Source organism: Rhinoraja longicauda, chromosome 9 (genome assembly GCF_053455715.1).
Source record: "Rhinoraja longicauda isolate Sanriku21f chromosome 9, sRhiLon1.1, whole genome shotgun sequence".
Lineage (NCBI taxonomy): Eukaryota > Metazoa > Chordata > Chondrichthyes > Rajiformes > Arhynchobatidae > Rhinoraja > Rhinoraja longicauda.
Genome location: NC_135961.1, coordinates 37760352 through 37780136, shown reverse-complemented (window position 1 = coordinate 37780136; position 19785 = coordinate 37760352). Strand labels below are relative to the sequence as shown.

The 19785-nt window shown below is 41.2% G+C and overlaps 1 protein-coding gene across 11 annotated transcripts in view; it reads right to left on the bottom strand.

Annotated features, from left to right (window-relative positions):
- afdna (afadin, adherens junction formation factor a) overlaps window positions 1–19785 on the bottom strand; it is a 157647-nt gene that overhangs the window by 59443 nt on the left and 78419 nt on the right. For 7 of the 11 annotated variants that reach the window (XM_078405184.1, XM_078405188.1, XM_078405191.1 and 4 more), the window contains exons 9-16: window positions 17766–17860; window positions 16868–17127; window positions 13836–13917; window positions 8937–9037; window positions 4164–4225; window positions 3272–3477; window positions 870–890; window positions 346–491 (exon numbers count right to left, since the gene is read on the bottom strand). In XM_078405184.1, coding sequence (XP_078261310.1) covers window positions 346–491; window positions 870–890; window positions 3272–3477; window positions 4164–4225; window positions 8937–9037; window positions 13836–13917; window positions 16868–17127; window positions 17766–17860 — 973 coding nt within the window. The remainder of the gene's footprint in view (window positions 1–345; window positions 492–869; window positions 891–3271; window positions 3478–4163; window positions 4226–8936; window positions 9038–13835; window positions 13918–16867; window positions 17128–17765; window positions 17861–19785) is intronic. The other 4 variants (XM_078405185.1, XM_078405187.1, XM_078405193.1 and 1 more) reach the window with 1 other exon arrangement.

Below are 19785 nucleotides of genomic sequence, written 5' to 3'. Positions count from 1 at the left end.
GGATGTTTGTGTTGGGGTCGTGTGTCCTGTGTTCTTTTCTTTTTTGCTGTGTCTTGTGACTGCTGAAATTTCGTTCGGTATTTATACCGAATGACAATAAAGTTCTGTTATACTGTTATGTTATGTTATATTTTCTGGACGTTGTCAAATTCAAACAGTATTATTATGAAGGATTGTGAGGTACAGTGGGGAAAAATTGTGCAAGGAACTGAAAATGACAATTTGGTTGATGCCCATGGAACACTGAGTATGGCAAGTCATAAAGTAGAATCAGTTGATTCATACGTTCTTTAAGCAAAAGGATAATATAATTGATTATCACAGGTTGTCTTCTAATTATCATACTTGAAAGCCATTTGCACCAGATGAGCCAAGACATCTTGTGCATCTAGGGTGATCCGACTCAGATCTCTGTCCTGTTTGATGAAGTTGAGAAGTTCTGATGCATTTGCCATCCAGAAGGCAAGTGCACCTGCAATATTCTTTTGCTTCTGTAATGAAGAAAATAATGTCAATCTTGATGATTTTTTTTCCAGTTCTACATAGCCATCAGTCTGAAATGCAACCCCTGAAGGCATGAGCCAGTTTAGGCAATATTAAACAAGGCTGACAAAAGAACAAGGCCACAGACATTAAGCAAAAGAACATGGGCTGACTCTGTACATCACCACAAAAAAAGTGCATTAAGCAGATAAAATGAAATGCCAACAGAGTTGTGCCATCGGGTTTTAGTGCTGCATGTTCCAATTGCTAAATGAGTGTTATGTACGGTTCAGTCCAGCTGTTGGATTTGTTGTTTCTGATATGGAGAAGCATGAGAAACTGAGCTAAGCTGACTGCTGGGAATATCTCCCAGCAACATGTCCTACCTGTTCATACTGTGCTATATCCTGCAGGAAAGGGAATAGGAATCAGGCAAAATAGAGAAAAAAAGTCACGATGTACACAAATGATGATTAATACAACACAAACATTGCATAAAATTAAATTTACTTATAAAATTACAGACAACAACCAAAAACACACAACATTGAATAAACTTTCACTTAAAAGTCTGCTTTAAGTTTATCACAATGCAGTTTTTGGTGATCAGTTGAGGGACAATATTTGCACCAGAGAACTATTTTCTTTAGTTTCTTACAAATCCATTTAAGTTGCAATTTGAATTTCAAGTGTATAAAATAAACATTTTCTATTGATACATTGCAGAGCAATCTGATGAAGCACCTATCAGTGGCGCACATGGACAATTTACAGAACCCCCCTCCTACAGGATTTCTGCCAAATACAGAACACTCTGGACATGGAATGTTAAAAGTTTAGTTCTGCCAAAACTTAAAATCCCTTAACATTAACAAGGAATTGAAAGGGATTTTACAGCAATGTTTAAATAATAATTCCTTGAAAATACCCTGATAGATCTTAATCCAAAGTAATGTATTTAGACAAAGAAGACTAATCAGTTATTTTTTTCCATATTCTTGGTAAATGAACCAGCAGGATACCACAATGTACAATTTGTTGATTTGTTATATTTGTCAATATAAACAATTTAGCAGGTTTACACAAAACCTTCCTTAGATAGGCAATCAGATTTGCGTTCAGGTCTAATAGTGAGTCTTGGCTCGGTAATTACTTAACTCTGATACTTCATAAACTCCCCTTTGTTTTGTTTAGGTAAACACCCCAGAGTTTATAAACTATTTGGGGTTTTATAATTCTCCAAAACATAATTCCTTGAGAGAAATCTCAAAGCTGCAACTTAGCTCCTGTGCCATCTCACATCCAAGCACTATAATCAAGATCTGCCCAAAAAAGGATAAAGGGGGGAAAAAAAATTACAATTTCAAGTTGTTGCCAAAGTAGTGACTGCAAGCACTTGATCAGTAATAGGGTGGAATAACAAATCAAAATAGAAACGAGATAGATGTAGCGCACAATTGATTGTTTCTCCAACTAGCCCAATAAGAATAATTCCTTCTCTTAACAAAGTCTTTCAATAGAAAAGGTAAGTTAGAATTAATGAAATCTGGTTAATATAATCAAATATCTTTAATGGGTTAATAAAAGATCAATTATAAGGACATACTCAGAAATGTAATGTTACTTGGGCATTAAACACTCTTTGAAAGAATAAATAATTGCAATTAACAAAGCCAACTGGGAGTTAAATCGATGTTTTGATACAAATTATTTTTAGAGTTGTCTAAAGGAAAAATTATGCCTCAATATCCTCACAAAATTTCAGATTTCTATTTAAATCTCATCATCTTTAAAGAGAGAGGAGAGAGGGGAGAGGGGGAGAGAGGAGAGAGGAGAGGGGGGAGAGAGGGAGAGAGGGAGGGAGAGAGAGAGGGAGAGAGAGAGAGAGAGAGAGAGAGAGAGAGAGAGAGAGAGAGAGAGAGAGAGAGAGAGAGAGGGAGGGAGGGAGGGAGGGAGGGAGGGAGGGAGGGAGGGAGGGAGGGAGGGAGGGAGGGAGGGAGGGAGGGAGGGAGGGAGGGAGAGAGGGAGAGAGGGAGGGAGGGAGAGAGGGAGGGAGAGAGGGAGGGAGGGAGAGAGGGAGGGAGAGAGAGAAAAATGGAGAGAGAAATGGAGAGAGAAATGGAGAGAGAAATGGAGAGAGAAATATGGAGAGAGAAATATGGAGAGAGAAATGGAGAGAGAAATGGAGAGAGAAATGGAGAGAGAAATGGAGAGAGAAATGGAGATAGGAGGAACAGAGTGGGTTAAGGTGAAAGAATGGGGAGAGGGAGAAATACTGTGCACCAAAACCATGTTGTTAAAACTCTAAAAATAGTGGACTTCTGTGAAAACTGACTCTTCAAAACAATGTTCTGATTTACCATACCTACAATTTAGACTTCTGCCTGAATGTGTTAATAATTATGTACCAGTTATCAACTTTTTTTTTGTCCCTTTTCATGGGTGTATCAGTCAGTGTAGGTTGCACCTTGCCCTCACATAGATTCAACTTGATTAATTTTACTGCATTGTGCGTGAAATGCATCAAATGTTACATAGAGAACCAATTTATTATACTCTATTTGTTTTCGAGATTTTAAGTACTCAATTAATTAAATCATGTACTTTAAGAAAAACATAAATGTAAAGTAATACACATTATGGGAAGAGCTACAGAAGATATTTTTAGTCTCAGTAATTGCTGTTAAGCTTATATTTACATTATTAATCCAAATTACAAAACTTCACAAAGTATGCATAAAATATGAACTTGAAATTACTTCAAATATCAATTAATCTTAAAACTCACCTGAATAACTCCTTCCATCATGCTAACCATCTTGTTAACAATTGCAATGACTTTGTGTGCACGTTCAGATGGACTCATATCAGGCCGATAGTGACTGGATATAACATATCGACAAGTCATATACAGTACATATGTAGGAGAGAGTTTGAAGTGGATAGTGGAACTATTAGTATAATTAACAACAGCAGATAGGAAGGCGTCTTCAGCTGCAAAATAAAGAAGCTTTGTTACTATCTAAACAATTATGATGATTAATTGAAATAAGATATCTAAAATGGCTTGCTCAATATTTTTTGAACAAATAATTAATCAGGGGCACATTTATTAAGGTGTTTTTCAAATTCTCAGGAGTACTTTTCAAGGGTATTGTTGTACTGATATACGCAACCCATTTGCAAACAGCCAGTTCCAGAAATGCAATTAGGTAAGCAATTACTGAATCATCATTTTGAGATTCTGGATATTGATTAAAACAAAGTAACTGCTCATGGCTTCAAAACGAGAAATAGCATTTTTCACATCCACCTGCTGGGGCAGATGACGCCTCAATTTAGTAACTCACTTAAAATGTGGTACAATAACTATAAAATTCCGTAACAACTGAGTTGTTCGCCTCAAATTTAACTAGGACTGGAATCCACAATTTACAAAAGGGCTGCATCATCACCATTTAAAAAGTCAACTGCTTTTTACAATTTGACAATATTTATCAATTAATTAAAAAAGGGACTAATCTGTTCTTGGAAAATTGACAAATGATTGTAAACTGGAAATCTTACTTCTGGCAAAATATTGTATTTCGAGTATAAAATTATGAATTAATTTTAGACCCACAACCTGCAGCACATTATATTACTTCCGCTTGTAACACATACAAGCTATAAGTACTTACAGCTTTCTCGGAACTCTATAGTGGCTGGCAGAGAGATCTCTTGACCTTGTACATCTTGTGCTCTAGAAGGGGAGAAAAATGAATTTGGAACAGAACAAATGTACTTGCAGTTAATGCCACTGTCAACAGATGCTGACCTTTCCAATGGCTGTGCAACTGTAGAACATTGCAACATTTAAAATAAAACATTTGCATCAAAACAAACTTTGACACTGGCAGATATAATAAAATTTCAGTCTAAAACTATTCATGCTTCCATCCCTAGGTTCCATGCATGGTTTTGTTTAATGGCAATAGGGTATTAACTTTAAAACCAGAACAGGATCTGCAATATTGATATTGTATTTAATTGAATGGTCTTTTTGAGCACAGCAGGTCAGCAATAAAGTACATGCTGCACATTAGATCTCAACTACTTTTAGAAATGCTAAGTTTAAATATCAATGTTTACAAGGAACTACAAAATAAAATCACTGCATTAAATCTCACTGCTTAAAGTTACAAAGATCTAAAATATGAAACAAAAAGGTTCCAGAGATGAGCAGCAAATAAATTAACCGAACAATTTAATGCTTTAGTTGCTAACTCTTCATAACTGGAGGCCAACAATTACCAACAAAAGAGGTAATTTGAGTTATTGGGAGCAGAAAGAATGCAACAAGAATCCTGAGACGTGTAAAAGATATTGAACGCATCCATCAGTTGATGTTTTCACAAATAAGTTAGAGGGCAAACCCAAGTGACAAACTTCCTAGATCAATCAAAAAAAGGGTAAAGGGCAAGAAGTAACTGAGGCACCAGAAACATACTTTAACGATAACTAGAAAAATTGAAAGTAACCATGGATTCAATGAAGCGATGCAACATTAAATGTTATCAATTTAAAGTTGGGAGAGGAATTGCTGGAATAGAGATAACCAGTGGCATACACATATATTTAGGGGAAGCAAGTAAACTGGGAAGGCAGCTGAAAAAACACACAAGATCTTAATGTTTTATAAGGACATAAATAAATTTGTAAATGGTCGCCTAATGATGTATCATTCAGGTTCCTGGCTACGCACATCGCAGAGGATCTTACCTGGTCTACCAACACCATCACCACAGTAAAGAAGGCACAGCAGAGACTCCACTTCCTGAGGATCCTCAGGAAAACCAACCTGCAGGAGAAGCTCATGTTGTCCTTCTAACGCTGCTCCATCGAGAGTGTGCTGGCATACTGTATAACCACATGGTACGCCAGCTGCTCAGAAAAGGACAGGAAGGCCCTTCAGAGGGTCATCACGACGGCCCAGAAGATCATCGGCTGCTCACTGCCCTCCCTGGAGCACCTGTTCAGCCTACGCTGCCTCAGTAGAGCAGGCAAAATAATAAAAGATCCATCCCACCCCGGCCACCGTCTGTTTGTTCATCTGCCCTCTGGTCGACGTTTCAGGTCGATCAAATCCCGAACAAACAGACTTAAGAACAGTTTTTACCCCAGGGCCATACGAGAACTGAACACTACCTTTGCACTAGGCAACAGCGTTAAAAAATCTTGTACTTAATATAATTGTATTTATGTATTTATTTGTTTTTGCATTTATTGCATATATGTTTGTACGCACCGTCAGGATTGGCTATTTTTTAATTTCGTTGTACTCGTTGCAATGACAATAAATGAATATTATTATTATTATTATTATTATTATTGAGTAAGCTTGAGTACTGTGGCCTGCACTAAGAAGAATGCTGAAACCTCAGATAGAGTGGATTACCAGGATAAAGGAAAAGTGCTAATGTCAGAGGTTTATCAGAATGATATCTTGACTGGAAAGATTGCCCTGAGGACACATTGTTCTGGCTATGATTGTCTCTGCTGGAGTTTAGAAAGGAGAAGCTGATTTAGCTGAAATACAAGATCCTGAAGCAACTTGACAGGAAGGATATGGGGGAGAAAAACTACGGAATTGTTTAAAATAATAAGACTGTCTATTTAAGATAGATTTTCTCTTATCATGAATCTCTGGAGCTCAACATTTTAGAGGTTTACAAATGGCCTATATGGGGATTGCACGTATGCTCGTACGGTCAAAGGGCGTGGTGCACGGAGTCGCTCAAGCCATCTGGAGGGCATGGCAACATCCGGCATACACTAGCAACACGTACTTTCTTACCTTGAAAAAAACACTAAAATGGTCGATTTTTGTGCTGTAAAAAATGGGGAAGAAGCTGAAGGAAGAGGAACCCGGAGAAGGGCTGCCAAGCCCGCGGATGCAAGAAGCAGCTGGGAAGACATCTGGCCAGCCGGCGGGAGAAGGGGAAACGCGGCCGGGAAGGGAGGCAGGAGAGCAAGGCCGAGAAGCAGAGGGCCGCCGACCGGGGGGAGAAGAAGAAGAGGAGGAGGAGGAGGAAATGACGGAGTTGAGTGACCTGGGAGAGGAGCATTCGGAAGAACCCCAGCCGAGGGGCCTGGAGGGTCTGCAGGGGCAGAAGCAGCGAGCGCTGGAGGTCAGCGAACCGCCTGAGGGCGAAGGGCCCAGGGAGCTGTGCTCAACGGCCTTGGAGGTGGAACCGGTGGACGAGGAGGAGGAGTGGAGTGCCGAGCCCGAAGAGGAGGAGGAAGACGACTGGGGAGAGGCCGATCGGCAGATGAGGCTGAGCAGCAGCAAGAGCTGGGCCGGGCGCTGGGAGCCAAGGCAGAGGAGCAGGCCACGGCTCTGCTCGGCAGCCCCAGCCAAGAGGTGTTGATTTCCAAGTGGACACGGAGCCCGGCTGACGGGGATGGCGAGCGGGGAGCAGGGCTGGAGGGCAAGCAGGAGTGGCGAGGGGCCGAAGAGCTGCAGGAAGCAAGGGGCCAAAGAGCTGCAGTAAGCGAGGAGCGGAGCAGGGGCGCAGAGCCTGGAGGAGCGAGGAGCGCAGGAACGGGGAGAGGTGTCGGGACGCTCGGAACGCCAGGAGGGAGCCGGAGAAGCATTGATGGAAGAAGACGGGTGAAGCCGAGCTGCAGCAACGTGCAGCCGCAACATTCAACTGCAACACCCTCTCATTAGGACTGGCGAATTGTTCCACCACAGAAGTCGTTCCAAACCTAAAATAGAAAAAGACTAAGCAAAGAGGGCCTGCTGCACTGAAAGTGATTGCCTGCAGTACACAGCTTGCCCCCCAGAAGGCGTTGCATGGCAAAAGTACAGGTCAGGGGTCGTGACCTTGCCTGCCGTGCAATCCCCCTATTGGTCATCTGCAATCTGCAGACATTGCGAGTAATCTATAGCTTAGATGCTTATATTATCAATTGATCAGATGTATTGTAGATTAGCGTCTGATGTTAATCAAAACTAATTTTAAAGCTAACATATAAAAATGAAAAATCAAGATAGGTCTATTAGTATTTGACATTATATTGACAGTATTAAATGAGCCAATCTGTTACTGTTGAACAGCAACATTAGTTAATTGCCAAATGTGTCAAAAATATCAAGAGGAAAACCTCTACAGGCATTTAAAAACTCTGAAGCACCATTTTGACAAAGGACAAAGCAGACGCTGTAACAGTAAAACAAATCTGATCTGACGAAGTTTGTTATATAGTTGAGCTCCATATTATGGGGGAGGCGATTGCATTGCTAGAAAATGGTCAATTTCAGGATTTTCTGTAATGCGAAGAAGCCAAATCATCTGTGCATGTGTCAAGAAAGTCTAATTGAAAAAAAAATGGCATTTCTGTTTTTCAACTTAAATTAGATTCCATCTCTCTTCTTTTTGGATAGTAATTTGTAAATACAGTAAGAGTTAATTTTTGTTACCTGAACAGCGGTGACATGCAGGCTGTATCTTTATACATGAACTGAATTCTTCTCAGGCTAAGAGTTCGCCTTGTGTAACATGACACTCATCTCAAATTCGGGTTCCAACAAAAGTTAGTGTATACCTTACACCTGCTCCACAATGGCATGCAAGTTGTGATACTAACCAAGGGGTCAACAACAGAACCACTGTCAATAAAGACTGGTGTCAGGCAAGATTGAAATCATTGCCACAATGCTTCACTTGATTTCTTTTTGACCCAACATTGCATTTCACCTCCAACAATCTTGCTGGATGAATAAAAGTAATGCATCCCCTTCAACCTATGGCACTGGATTACAGAAGTAAGGTTATCCAAACATCGGACCTTGTCCTACAGAATGCTGATCATGCTTGTGGTTATGGACAGTGGCAAAGTTCTAATGCATTGTCAACCCTTTCACTGATTTAAAAGAGAATTACCATGCATTACAGCCAGCACAAGCAAGACAAAGATCCTCTACCAATCCGTCTCTGTTCCACCAGTGTCCTCCAGGAATAAAGGATCATGTCAAAACCCTGCAAAATATGGACCATTTTCTACATCCAAGGAACCTATTCTCAGTGAATGCAGACATTACTGAAGAAACTTACCACGGCTTCTTAGCTTAGACTTTAGCCAACTGCGAAAAATGGTACTTGAAGATCAGACCTGGCAGGAACTTTTGGGTCTACTAGGCTATGTGTTTCTGAGATCTGAACCACACCAGCAGGCACCTCAATCAATTATGAAAATGTTGTTTTAAACTGCTTGAGTTACTTCAGCTATGTGTTTGAGGATTTTAAATATCTCCACTTTGAATGGAATGACGTGCAGAATCACTTGCAGTAGTATAAGAATGTTCTAGCAACCATATGACGTTGAATATGCCCACCAAAAATTCTGCAAGATCTTAAAATGCACTAAATGCAATAGGAATTTGAATGATTACGAAGATTGTGCCTTGCCTCATCTCCTGCTTGTAGCTGTCTTGTTGCTCCACTTTGATTATTGGCTTCACCACATTGCGATCACCGAAAGAGGAATCACTATCCAATCTATCTGAACTCTAAGGAAAACAAAACATTTGCAGTGTCAGGTTTTGAAGAGAAACACAGGTCAGAAGATTGCAACAGTTGAACAGGTACTTCGGATCTGTCTTCACTAAGGAAGACACAAACAATCTCCCAGATGTACTGGAGGACAGAGGATCTAGGGGGGTAGAGGAACTGAAAGAAATTTGCATTAGGCGAGAAATAGTATTGGGTAGACTAATGGGGCTGAAGGATGATAAATCCCCTGGGCCTGATGGTCTGCACCCCAGGGTCCTCAGGGAAGTGGCTCTAGAAATAGTGGACGCATTGGTGATCATTTTCCAATGTTCAATAGATTCAGGATCAGTTCCTGTGGATTGGAGGATAGCTAATATTATCCCACCTTTCAAGAAAGGAGCGAGAGAGAAAACGGGGAATTACAGACCAGTTAGCCTGACTTCGGTGGTGGGAAAGATGCTGGAGTCAATTATTAAAGAGGTAATAACAGTGCATTTGGATAGCAGTAAACGGATAAGTCCAAGTCAGCATGGATTTATGAAAGAGAAATCATGCTTGACTAATCTTCTGGAATTTTTTGAGGACGTGACAAGTAAAATGGATGAAGGTGAGCCAGTGGATGTAGTGTATCTAGACTTTCAGAAAGCCTTTGATAAGGTCCCGCACGGGAGATTGGTGACTAAAATTAGAGCACATGGTATTGGGGGTAGGGTGTTGACATGGATAGAAAATTGGTTGGCAGACAGGAAGCAAAGAGTAGGAGTAAACGGGTCCTTTTCAGAATGGCAGGCAGTGGCGAGTGGAGTGGCGCAAGGCTCGGTGTTGGGGCCGCAACTGTTTACCATATATATTAATGACTTGGAAGAAGGAATTAGAAACAACACTGGCAAGTTTGCGGATGACACAAAGCTGGGTGGCAGTGTAAACTGTGAGGAGGATGTTAGGAGGTTGCAAGGTGACCTGGACAGGTTGAGTGAGTGGGCATTTGCGTGGCAGATGCAGTATAATAATATAGATAAATGTGAGGTTATCTACTTTAGCTGTAGAAACAAGGAGGCAGATTATTATCTCAATGGAGTTAGGTTAGGTAAGGGGGAGGTGCAGCGAGACCTGGGTGTCCTTGTACACCAGTCACTGAAAGTTGGCGTGCAGGTACAGCAGGCAGTGAAGAAAGCTAATGGAATGTTGGCCTTCGTAACAAGAGGATTTCAGTACAGGAGTAAAGAGGTTCTGCAGTTGTATAGGGCCCTGATAAGGCCACATCTGGAGTATTGTGTACAGTTTTGGTCTCCTAATTTGAGGAAGGACATCCTTGTAATTGAGGCAGTGCAGCGTAGGTTCACGAGATTGATCCCTGGGATGGCGGGACTGACATACGAGGAAAGATTGAAAAGACTAGGCTTGTATTCACTGGAGTTTAGAAGGACGAGAGGGGATCTTATAGAAACATATAAAATTATAAAAGGACTGAACAAGCTAGATGCAGGAAAAATGTTCCCAATGTTGGGCGAGTCCAGAACCAGGGGCCAGTCTTAGAATAAAGGGGAGGCCATTTAAAACTGAGGTGAGAAAAAACTTTTTCACCCAGTGAGTTGTGAATTTGTGGAATTCTCTACCACAGAGGGCAGTGGAAGCCAAATCACTGGATGGAGCTCTAGGGGCTAGTGGAATCAAGGGATATGGGGAGAAGGCAGGCACGGGGTATTGATTGGGGACGATCAACCATGATCACAATGAATGGCGGTGCTGGCTCGAAGGGCCGATTGGCCTCTTCCTGCACCTATTTTCTATGTTTCTATGTAAGGGGTCGGTACACTGAATATTCCCAAATCTTCAGATCAAATCGCTGATCAGGCCCAAGTCTGAATCACATTTTAATTTAGAATGCAACCGTGGGTATTTGAACTGAATGTACCATTCTGTGTTTGACATCAAATAATTGTTTATTTGACATTAAGAATTTTGAAATACATTAATACAGGCCCACCATCACTTTCCCAGCAACTGATAGACTGCCATCTTTAATCCAGACAAAATTATGAGTGCACTTGAAATCCACTCTGCAAGTCTCCCCCAAAATGTGGCGCCAAGAGCAGAAGAGGCAACCGATCTCAACCTCATCGGGACGTCCGTGGCCGATCAGCGGGTCGAATTTGCCCCTTGTGGCCACGGCTCTGGAACTCCAGCCCGGGCGGAGCCATTCCCATAGCCGACTTCTGCGGCCGATCGGTGGGTCGAATTTGTCCCCTGCGACCAGATCTCTCGGGTCAGCCGAGCAGTCATGCTGGAAAAGCTGCTCTTTAGCCCCTCTGGCAGCGGCCAATCCAACCTTCATCGGGACTTCAGAGGGCAACTAATTAGTCCAGGTTGCCCATGGAAGAAATGCAAGTTTTGCTTTAAATTTAATATGTTTTATGTACGTTTCTAGCAGTCCATGGTGCTTTAGAGACACGGGAGGTGCATAATTAGTGGGTCAGAGGTGTATTGTGTTATTACACAACCTCTGTTGGTCCGGTAAACAGATAATCCAGCAAGGCTCTGGAACCAAGGGTGCCGGAAAATCTATGGTGGACCTACATCATATTTCTGATTATTAGAACATTCTCTTCACGTGTGCATTGATGAAATGACGCAACTAATTTTTTCACAGACTATGTCCAATGCAGCTTCACAAAACGAATTGAAAGAGTAATAATCAGGCATATAAGTGAGATTTAAAAAAAGAGTTAAAGCGCCGAGCAAGGCGTACAACGGGGTCAAAAAAGTGGAAAAACTTGGGGAAATTACACACAAAATTACCAGTTTTAAGCCTCTTCTAGTGCATTTCAAAGTAAAAACAGACGTTACATTGAAGTAAATTCGCACATTAATTGATAATCAGCCCAAAAAGGTGGATTTCGCGCGGAACCTCTAGTGACCTCTAGCGGCCGAATTGGCAAATTGGCCATGGAAGTCCCGAAGAGGTCGAGATTGGCTGCCTTGCCCAGCCTAGGTGCCATATTTTCGAGGAGTTTTCCAGGGCGCGGGGGATTTCTCACAGAACCCTAGCGACCTCTAGCAGAATCCTAGTGTTCATTACAAGTCTATACATCCTTTTGTTTGGGGGGGGGGGGTTCCGATCCGATTTCTCCGTTTATTTGGCAACGTGAAAAACGCAGAAACCATGCAAAAAGCGTGGAAAATAGATGTAAAAAAACACGGAAATCTGCAGAAAATTCACATGCCTGAATAATGCACATTTTTTTCTTCTTGATTCCATCCCAAGTAAAAAAAAGCTGAGACTATCTTTACAGCATATTCTGTTAATAAATGGTCCATTTCAAAAAACACCGTTGAATGCATTCCAGCCATACAATGTTATTGCCATTTCTATTCAACATATTTGTATTGTTTATGAAGGTGTAAAATAACACACTATAATTGAAAGTTTAGAAAGAAAGAACTAACAACGCTGGATAGACACAAAGCGCTGGAGTAACTCAGCAGGTTAGGAAGCATTTCTGGAGGAAAAAAAAGATAGGCGGATTTTGGGTTGGGATGTTTCTTCAGACTCTGAAGAAGGGTACCGATCCAAAACATCACCTATCCTTTTTTTCCCAAAGATGCTGCCTGACCCACTGAGTTACTTATGCACTTTGTGTGTATAATTGAATGTTTATCACATTCAACCAAGATCCTGTGATGGATGGAAGAAATATTTTCTCCAAAATATGTCAACCGCTCATGTAATCCATCAAGAATATAGTTTTCAAAATATTCTTAATGGGACACAATGACGGTTTATGCCAAAATGAACTGGAAAATGGTGCATGGAAAACTGAATTGAGGCCAAATCAAAAATAGAATGAGGGCAGAAATCAGGATCTTAATAAGAAATTAACTCAGAAGATGGTCACCAAATTTCAAAAACACTGGATTTATTTCTCCCAATATATAATCAAGTTTTTATTAAATATTTTGGGGGGTTTTGCTTTCTGTATCCATTCCATGTACATATCTGAGCTCAATACATTTTCTGACAACATCCCTGTAATAATCTCTATTCATACGTCCTGCTCAAGGTTTTTTTTTAAGAAATCTTGTAAATTTACTTATCCCTTTCATTTCTCTTGCAGGCATCCATAACGAGCACTTTGGTGGCATCCTACCAGAAGCATCAGAAATGGTAATGGATGACCACATTGACGTGAAGGCGAGTGAGGACAAGGGAAAAGCTTGTTTTTTCTCTGAGGCAGGGATGAGAGCACATGTATGTTAAATTGAACTTCGATAAGACATTTCATTATATGCTCCAGGGGAGGTTTTTAGCTAAAGTTGTTCATGGAACAGAACAAAGAGGGTGGTGGGTATATTGAACACGTTGCCAGAGGAGGTAGTTGAGAAAAGTACGATAACATCCAAAAGACATTTGGACAGATACATGGATAGGAAAGTTTGAGAGGGATATGGGCCGAGCGCAGGCAGGTCGGGCTAGTGTGGACGGGGCATCTTGGTTGGTATATACAAGTTGGGCCAAAGGGTCTGTTTCTGTGCTATAGGACTATAACAGACTTGGTTGGAGAATCAACAAAGTGGATATTGTATGCAGGGTATGACTTGGCACATTAAGCAAGGAACTTTCTTAAACACAAATCTAATCATTTACTGACATGGGTGGTATACAAAAATGTAAATTTGTTATGTTAATACAGCCAGCCTTATAAGCAGTGTACAAAGTAGAAAACTATAATGATTAAGAAAAAAATATTTTGTGCAACTGAATTTCACAAAAAATAGAAACAAGAGCTTTAATTTCAGAAGCAAAAGTTAAAATACCTTGCTTATAGGTAACGATATACCACTGTGAATGTCTCCATCAATATCAAATGTAGTTTCCTGGACACTTCTAGACCCTTGCCTATAAATCACAGCAATTAAGATTCAGAGACATTCTTCAACTTAATTTCTATTGCAACGTTTTTTCCAATTACAGTATAATGGTACCAGATAAATAACAAGACTGAGAAATAATAGACTACATTAACTAGGATTGTACAATATATTGAAGATAGACACAAAATGCTGGAGTAGCTCAGGACAAGCAGCATCTCTGGAGAGAAGGAATGGGTGACATTTCAGGACGTGACCCTTCTTGAGACTGGTGTCAGGGGAGTGGGCTACTTGGTTAGAGAAGTCAATGTTCATACCGCTGGGGTGTAAACTGCCCAAGCAAAATAGGAGGTGCTGTTCCTCCAATTTGCACTGGGCCTCACTCTGACAATGGAGGCTCAGGATAGAAAGTTCAGTGTGGGAATGGGAGGGGGAGTTAAAGTGTTGAGCAACCAGGAGATCAGGTAGGTTTAGGCGGACTGAGCGGAGGTGTTCAGCGAAACAATCGCGAGCCTGTGCTTCGTCTCGCCGATATACAGGAGTCCACACCTGGAAGAGCAGATGAGGTTGGAGGAGGTGCAAATGAATCTCTGCCTCACATGAAAAGACTGTCAGGGTCCTTGGACAGTCGAGGGGGGAGGTATAGGGACATGTGTTGCATCTCCTGCAGTTGCAGGGGAAAGTACCTGAGGGGGGGTGGTTTGGGTGGGATGGGACGAGTTGACCAGGAAAGAATGAGGACATCTCCGATGACCTGGTATAGAACACCTCATCTTGGGTGCAGATGCGACATAAACGGAGGAATTGGGAATAGGGGATAGAATCTTTACAGGAAGCAGGGTGGGAAGAAGTGTAGTCTAGATAGCTATGGGAGCCAGTGGGTTTATAATAGATTTCAGTCGATAGTTGTAGCTATGGGCATGGACATGGGCCCCAGCTATGCCTGCCCCTTTGTAGCGTATGTCAAACAATCACTGTTCCAGCGTACACTGGCCCTATCCCTGAACTCTACCTCCACTACAGATGACTGCATTGGTGCTACCTCCTGCACCTATGCAGAACTCACTGACTTCATCAACTTCACGACTAATTTCCATCCTGCACTCAAATTCACGTGGACCATCTCCGACATCTCCCTACCGTCTCTAGACCTCACCGTCTCCATCGTGGAAGACAGACTATCGATTGACATCTATTATAAAGCCAATTATTCCCATAGCTATCTAGACTACCCTTCTTTCCACCCTGCTTCCTGTAAAGACTATCCCCATCTCCCAATTCCTCCGACTAAGCCGCATCTACGCCCAAGATGAGGTGTTCCATACCAGGTCATTGGAGATGTCCTCATTCTTTAGGGAACGGGGGTTCCCCTTTCCACTATAGACGAGGCTCTCACTTGGGGTACAGCATGGAAACAGGCCCTCACCCCAGTGTGTCCATGCCGACCATCGATCACCGATTCACACTAGTTCTATGTTATCCCACTTTTGCATCCATTCTCTACACACTGAGGGCAATTAACCTACAAACCCCTCGTGTCTTTGGGATGTGGGAGGGAACCCACATGGTCAGAGGGAGAACATGCAAACTCCACGCAGAGAGCACCCAAGCTCAGGATCAAACCCAGGTCTCTGACACTGAGGCAGTAGCTCTACCAGATGCGTCACTAAGACCAGCGTTTGAATGAAATTCTGGTTTGGGGAATTCAGATGGATGATATTTCAAATACTATGCTATGTGCACAAAATACCATCAAATTAGTGATAACTATAATGATAGTCCACTTAGCTTACATTTTACTTCACAAAATTAACTTGGAAATAGTCATGTTCATTCTGAGAAGCCTCCAGGGAAATTGTATTAGTGAGTTTGGTTTTCACAGTGGGTGTGTGCAACTGCAGAGTGAATATTGTGCTTTTATAGCAATGGGCCACAGACGTAAATATTTGGGTTGCATTAAGAAATGTTCGAGTACCAATTTAAGCAGGCCCATTTCAAGAAAAATCACATCAGAAACTGATTTTTATCTTCCTGTAAATGGTAGCAGAGGACGGCATATCAGGTGGAAGACCATTAAGAACAAGTACCATGCCACTTGAATCCTGCAAATAAAATTTCATGAATGTCTCCAAACCTGACTTTTGGCTACTGAACCAAAAATATGAGCGAAAGCACTTCTCATGAATGACTGTGAATTCTGACCACTCGAGGCACCTTAAAAATCGTTTGAGGTCATGATGAATATTAAATTCATAACGTGATGATATAATTCAAAACCCATCAAATCTTTTTTATGCCCATGAGACATTCACCTGAACTGTAAGCTTAGTGTAAACACAGACATTCAGAGGCAGTGCCATTAAAAGGCAGGCACTTCAGGTCTAACGAATGTCAACTCATTTCAGAGAGCATTGTGTATAAAGCACAATCAGATCTAAAGGTAATAGTTCAGCTCGAAAGAAGCTTTTAAATTGATTCAGGTCCCAGATCAGAGTTGGCTCTGTTTACCATCAGAATTACATCAGCAATGAATCTGATGGGGCTAATTGTATGACAGACAGACCAATGCCTCTCAGTAAATAACAGCTATTTCACATACTTCGTGCTTCAGAGATGTAAGATAAACATTTCAAACTTCAATTGAAGATCGACAGGACTGGCTGCCAATTTCAGGACTTTGCAGTTAGAAAGTTTGGACTGCAAGAAGAAATCTCAGTATGAAGGAATGTAAATAGAGAAACTTTTAGTCACAGACTCCCTTTATATATTTACTTAGTTATGATTGCAAAAAACATATGCAGCAAGAAAATTATGAGGTTACGGGTATTTAATACTTTTTTTACAAGAATTGACATTCTAAAGTTAACACGTGCACTTCGAAGCAATTATATGATATTCTAACAGCTTTGGCAAATACCTCCCAACTAAAACCGGTCAATAAGCATATGTCACACTGGCTAAACATAAAAATAACATACCCAGATTTAATTTTCTGGCCCTTGACCATGGGTCCTGCCTCCACGGGTCTCTTGGCCATATAATTCTGACTAGGATCCACAAACTTGAACACATGAGATGACCCAAACTGAATGTTCATACCACTTTGCAACATGACTGTTTCAGTAATATGTTGGCCATCAACATAGGTTTCAGCATCAAAGCTGCGAGGGGTAACTGTTACTATTCCATCCATATTGGTAAGATCACAATGATGAGATTGAATTCCTGGACCAAAGAGCTACAAAAGCGAAGTGAAATTTAATCACACACAAAAGTTAAATCTATCACAAATCTGCCATTATTACAAATACAGTAAAGTCAGTGTTGTTTTTCAAAATCATCCCCTTTACTTGCAACTATGTTCCCTCATTTGACACTCCCCTATTATGGGAACATCGTAGCATCTTGCTCCTAGAATCTTGTAGTTCAATCAGATGATCCTTCATTTTTCTCCACTACAAAATATATCGATCCAATTTATTAGGCACTTTTAAGAGGATACATCTCATTTCATCCCATGAATTAGCCTGTTGAATCTCTTTTCAACTGTCTCCAATGTGAGAATACCCGTTGTTAAAAAAAGGATTCAAAATTGAGCCCAATACTCCAGGTGCAGAATACTTCCTTATTTCTAAATTCCAGTTCCCTTTCAACAAAAGGTTATTCATGGAATAATGGAGCATGCACATGAAACTACAGATGTACCTCCCCCCCCCCCCCCCCCCCCCCACACCAATGTTACGGGATTGGATTTGTAGTCCTAGAAAACAATTTAAAGTGATTATTACAAGTCCAAATATAGGTCAATTAAAAATACATTCACAGATCGTCTTTTAGATGCTTTTATGGAGAATGGTACAGAAAATTATTTTTTACCTGAATGGAGTTCTCATCAGACTTTTCAGTGCCAACATCAGTTACATTCAGCTGTAAACGGTACAGTTTTGGTTTATCTCTGGAATCTGAGCCATCTGCAATATTTTAAAATATAGTTTAACCTCTGTGCATTGGATTAATTTCAATTAAATCATCCATCTAAAATCTGAATTTTTATTCATTTAATCTGAATTACTGAAAAAATATTAACAATAAACATGGAAACTAGTTTTGAAGTTTTCATGGTTTCAATTTTGTTCCAAATTAGACAATATTTATTATCAACTTCTAACTGACCTTAAGAGGGCGGTGTGGAGCTGCATTATTGAACTTCAGTACTTGCATCACAAGCTGCACACCTACCGCTTGGATGAAAGTATTTCAAACAGTTCATTAGTCAGTTCAAGGTTCAGGCCAAATGGCAATGAAGGAAGGTTCCTTGCTGAGGTTGCATGGATGGCATTCAAAGAAGGTTTGGCAAGTGGCATTTGTTGATCATACACACTGCAACTCTAGTACCGAGGGTAATCATTGGTTGACAGATTCAGTGGGCCGAATAGAGCTGTATCCACACTATTTCTCTACATTCTAAAGAACCTCTAAATGGTTAGGCTGCTAATCTATACCTTATTTAGTTTTGAAGCAGCTTTGTTGCAACAAACTATTAATACAAGTATAATGCAAAGTTCCTACTGCAACTTTAGTTTGAAAAGAACTAATTGCAAACAAAGTGAAATGGAAAACTGCCGTTACTTATATCAAAGGATGTATTATTCCTCAATTACTAATAACACAAACTACATGCACAGTATAGATTGTAAAGCAATATTCATCTGGTTTGGTTCATCAAATTACAAAACAAAATTAACAATTAACTGTTAACAATTAACAAAACACAATTAACTCTTACTTTATACAGCAGAGTAAGTTAATGCCACTATCTATCTCAACCACCCCCAGCAGCACCTTCAAGGCACTCGCCACCATGTAAAAAAGGTTGCCCTGCACATCTCCATTAAACTTAAATCCCTCTCACCATGAAGCTATTTCCCTTCGTATTTAATTTGATTAGTTTTGTTTAGAGATATAGTGTGGTAACAGGCCCTTCAGCCCACCAAGTCCACGCCGACCCGCAATTTCTGCACACACTAGCACTATCCCACACAATATGGACAACTTACAATTATACTAAGCCCATTAGCCTACAAACCCATACCTACAGTACCCCTCGAAGATATCACAAAATGCTAGAGTAACTCAGCAGGTCAAGCAGCATCTCTGGAGAAGGAATGGGTGACGTTTCGGGTCGAGACCCTTCTTCAGACTGATAGATAATAGACAATAGGTGCAGGAGTAGGCCATTCGGCCCTTCGAGCCATCACCACCATTCAATGTGATCATGGCTGATCATTCTCAATCAGTACCCCGTTCCTGCCTTCTCCCCATACCCCCTGACTCCACTATCCTTAAGAGCTCTCTCTTGAATGCATTCAGAGTGATGCATGATGTCAGGGGGGGCGGGACAAAGAAAGGATATAGGTGGAGACAGGAAGACAGTGGGAAAATTGGGAAGGGGAAGGGGAAGAGAGGGACAATGGAACTATCTAAAGTTAGAGAAGTCAATGTTCATACCGATGCACTGCAAGCTGCCCAAGCGAAATATGAGGTGCTGTTAACTCCAATTTGCGGTGGGCCTCACTATGACACTGGAGGAGGCCCATGACAGAAAGGTCAGACTGGGAGTGGGAGTTGAAGTGCTCAGCCACCGGGAGATCAGTTTGGTTAAGGCGGACTGAGCGAAGGTGTTGAGCAAAACGATAGCCGAGCCTGCTTTTGGTCTCGCTGATGTAGAGAAGTTGACATCTGGAACAGCGGATACAATAGATGATGTTGGAGGAGGTGCAGGTGAACCTCTGTCTCACCTGGAAAGACTGTTTGGGTCCTTGGATGGAGTCGAGGGGGGAAGTAAAGGGACAGGTGTTGCATCTCCTGCGGTTGCAGGGGAAAGTGCCTGGGGAGG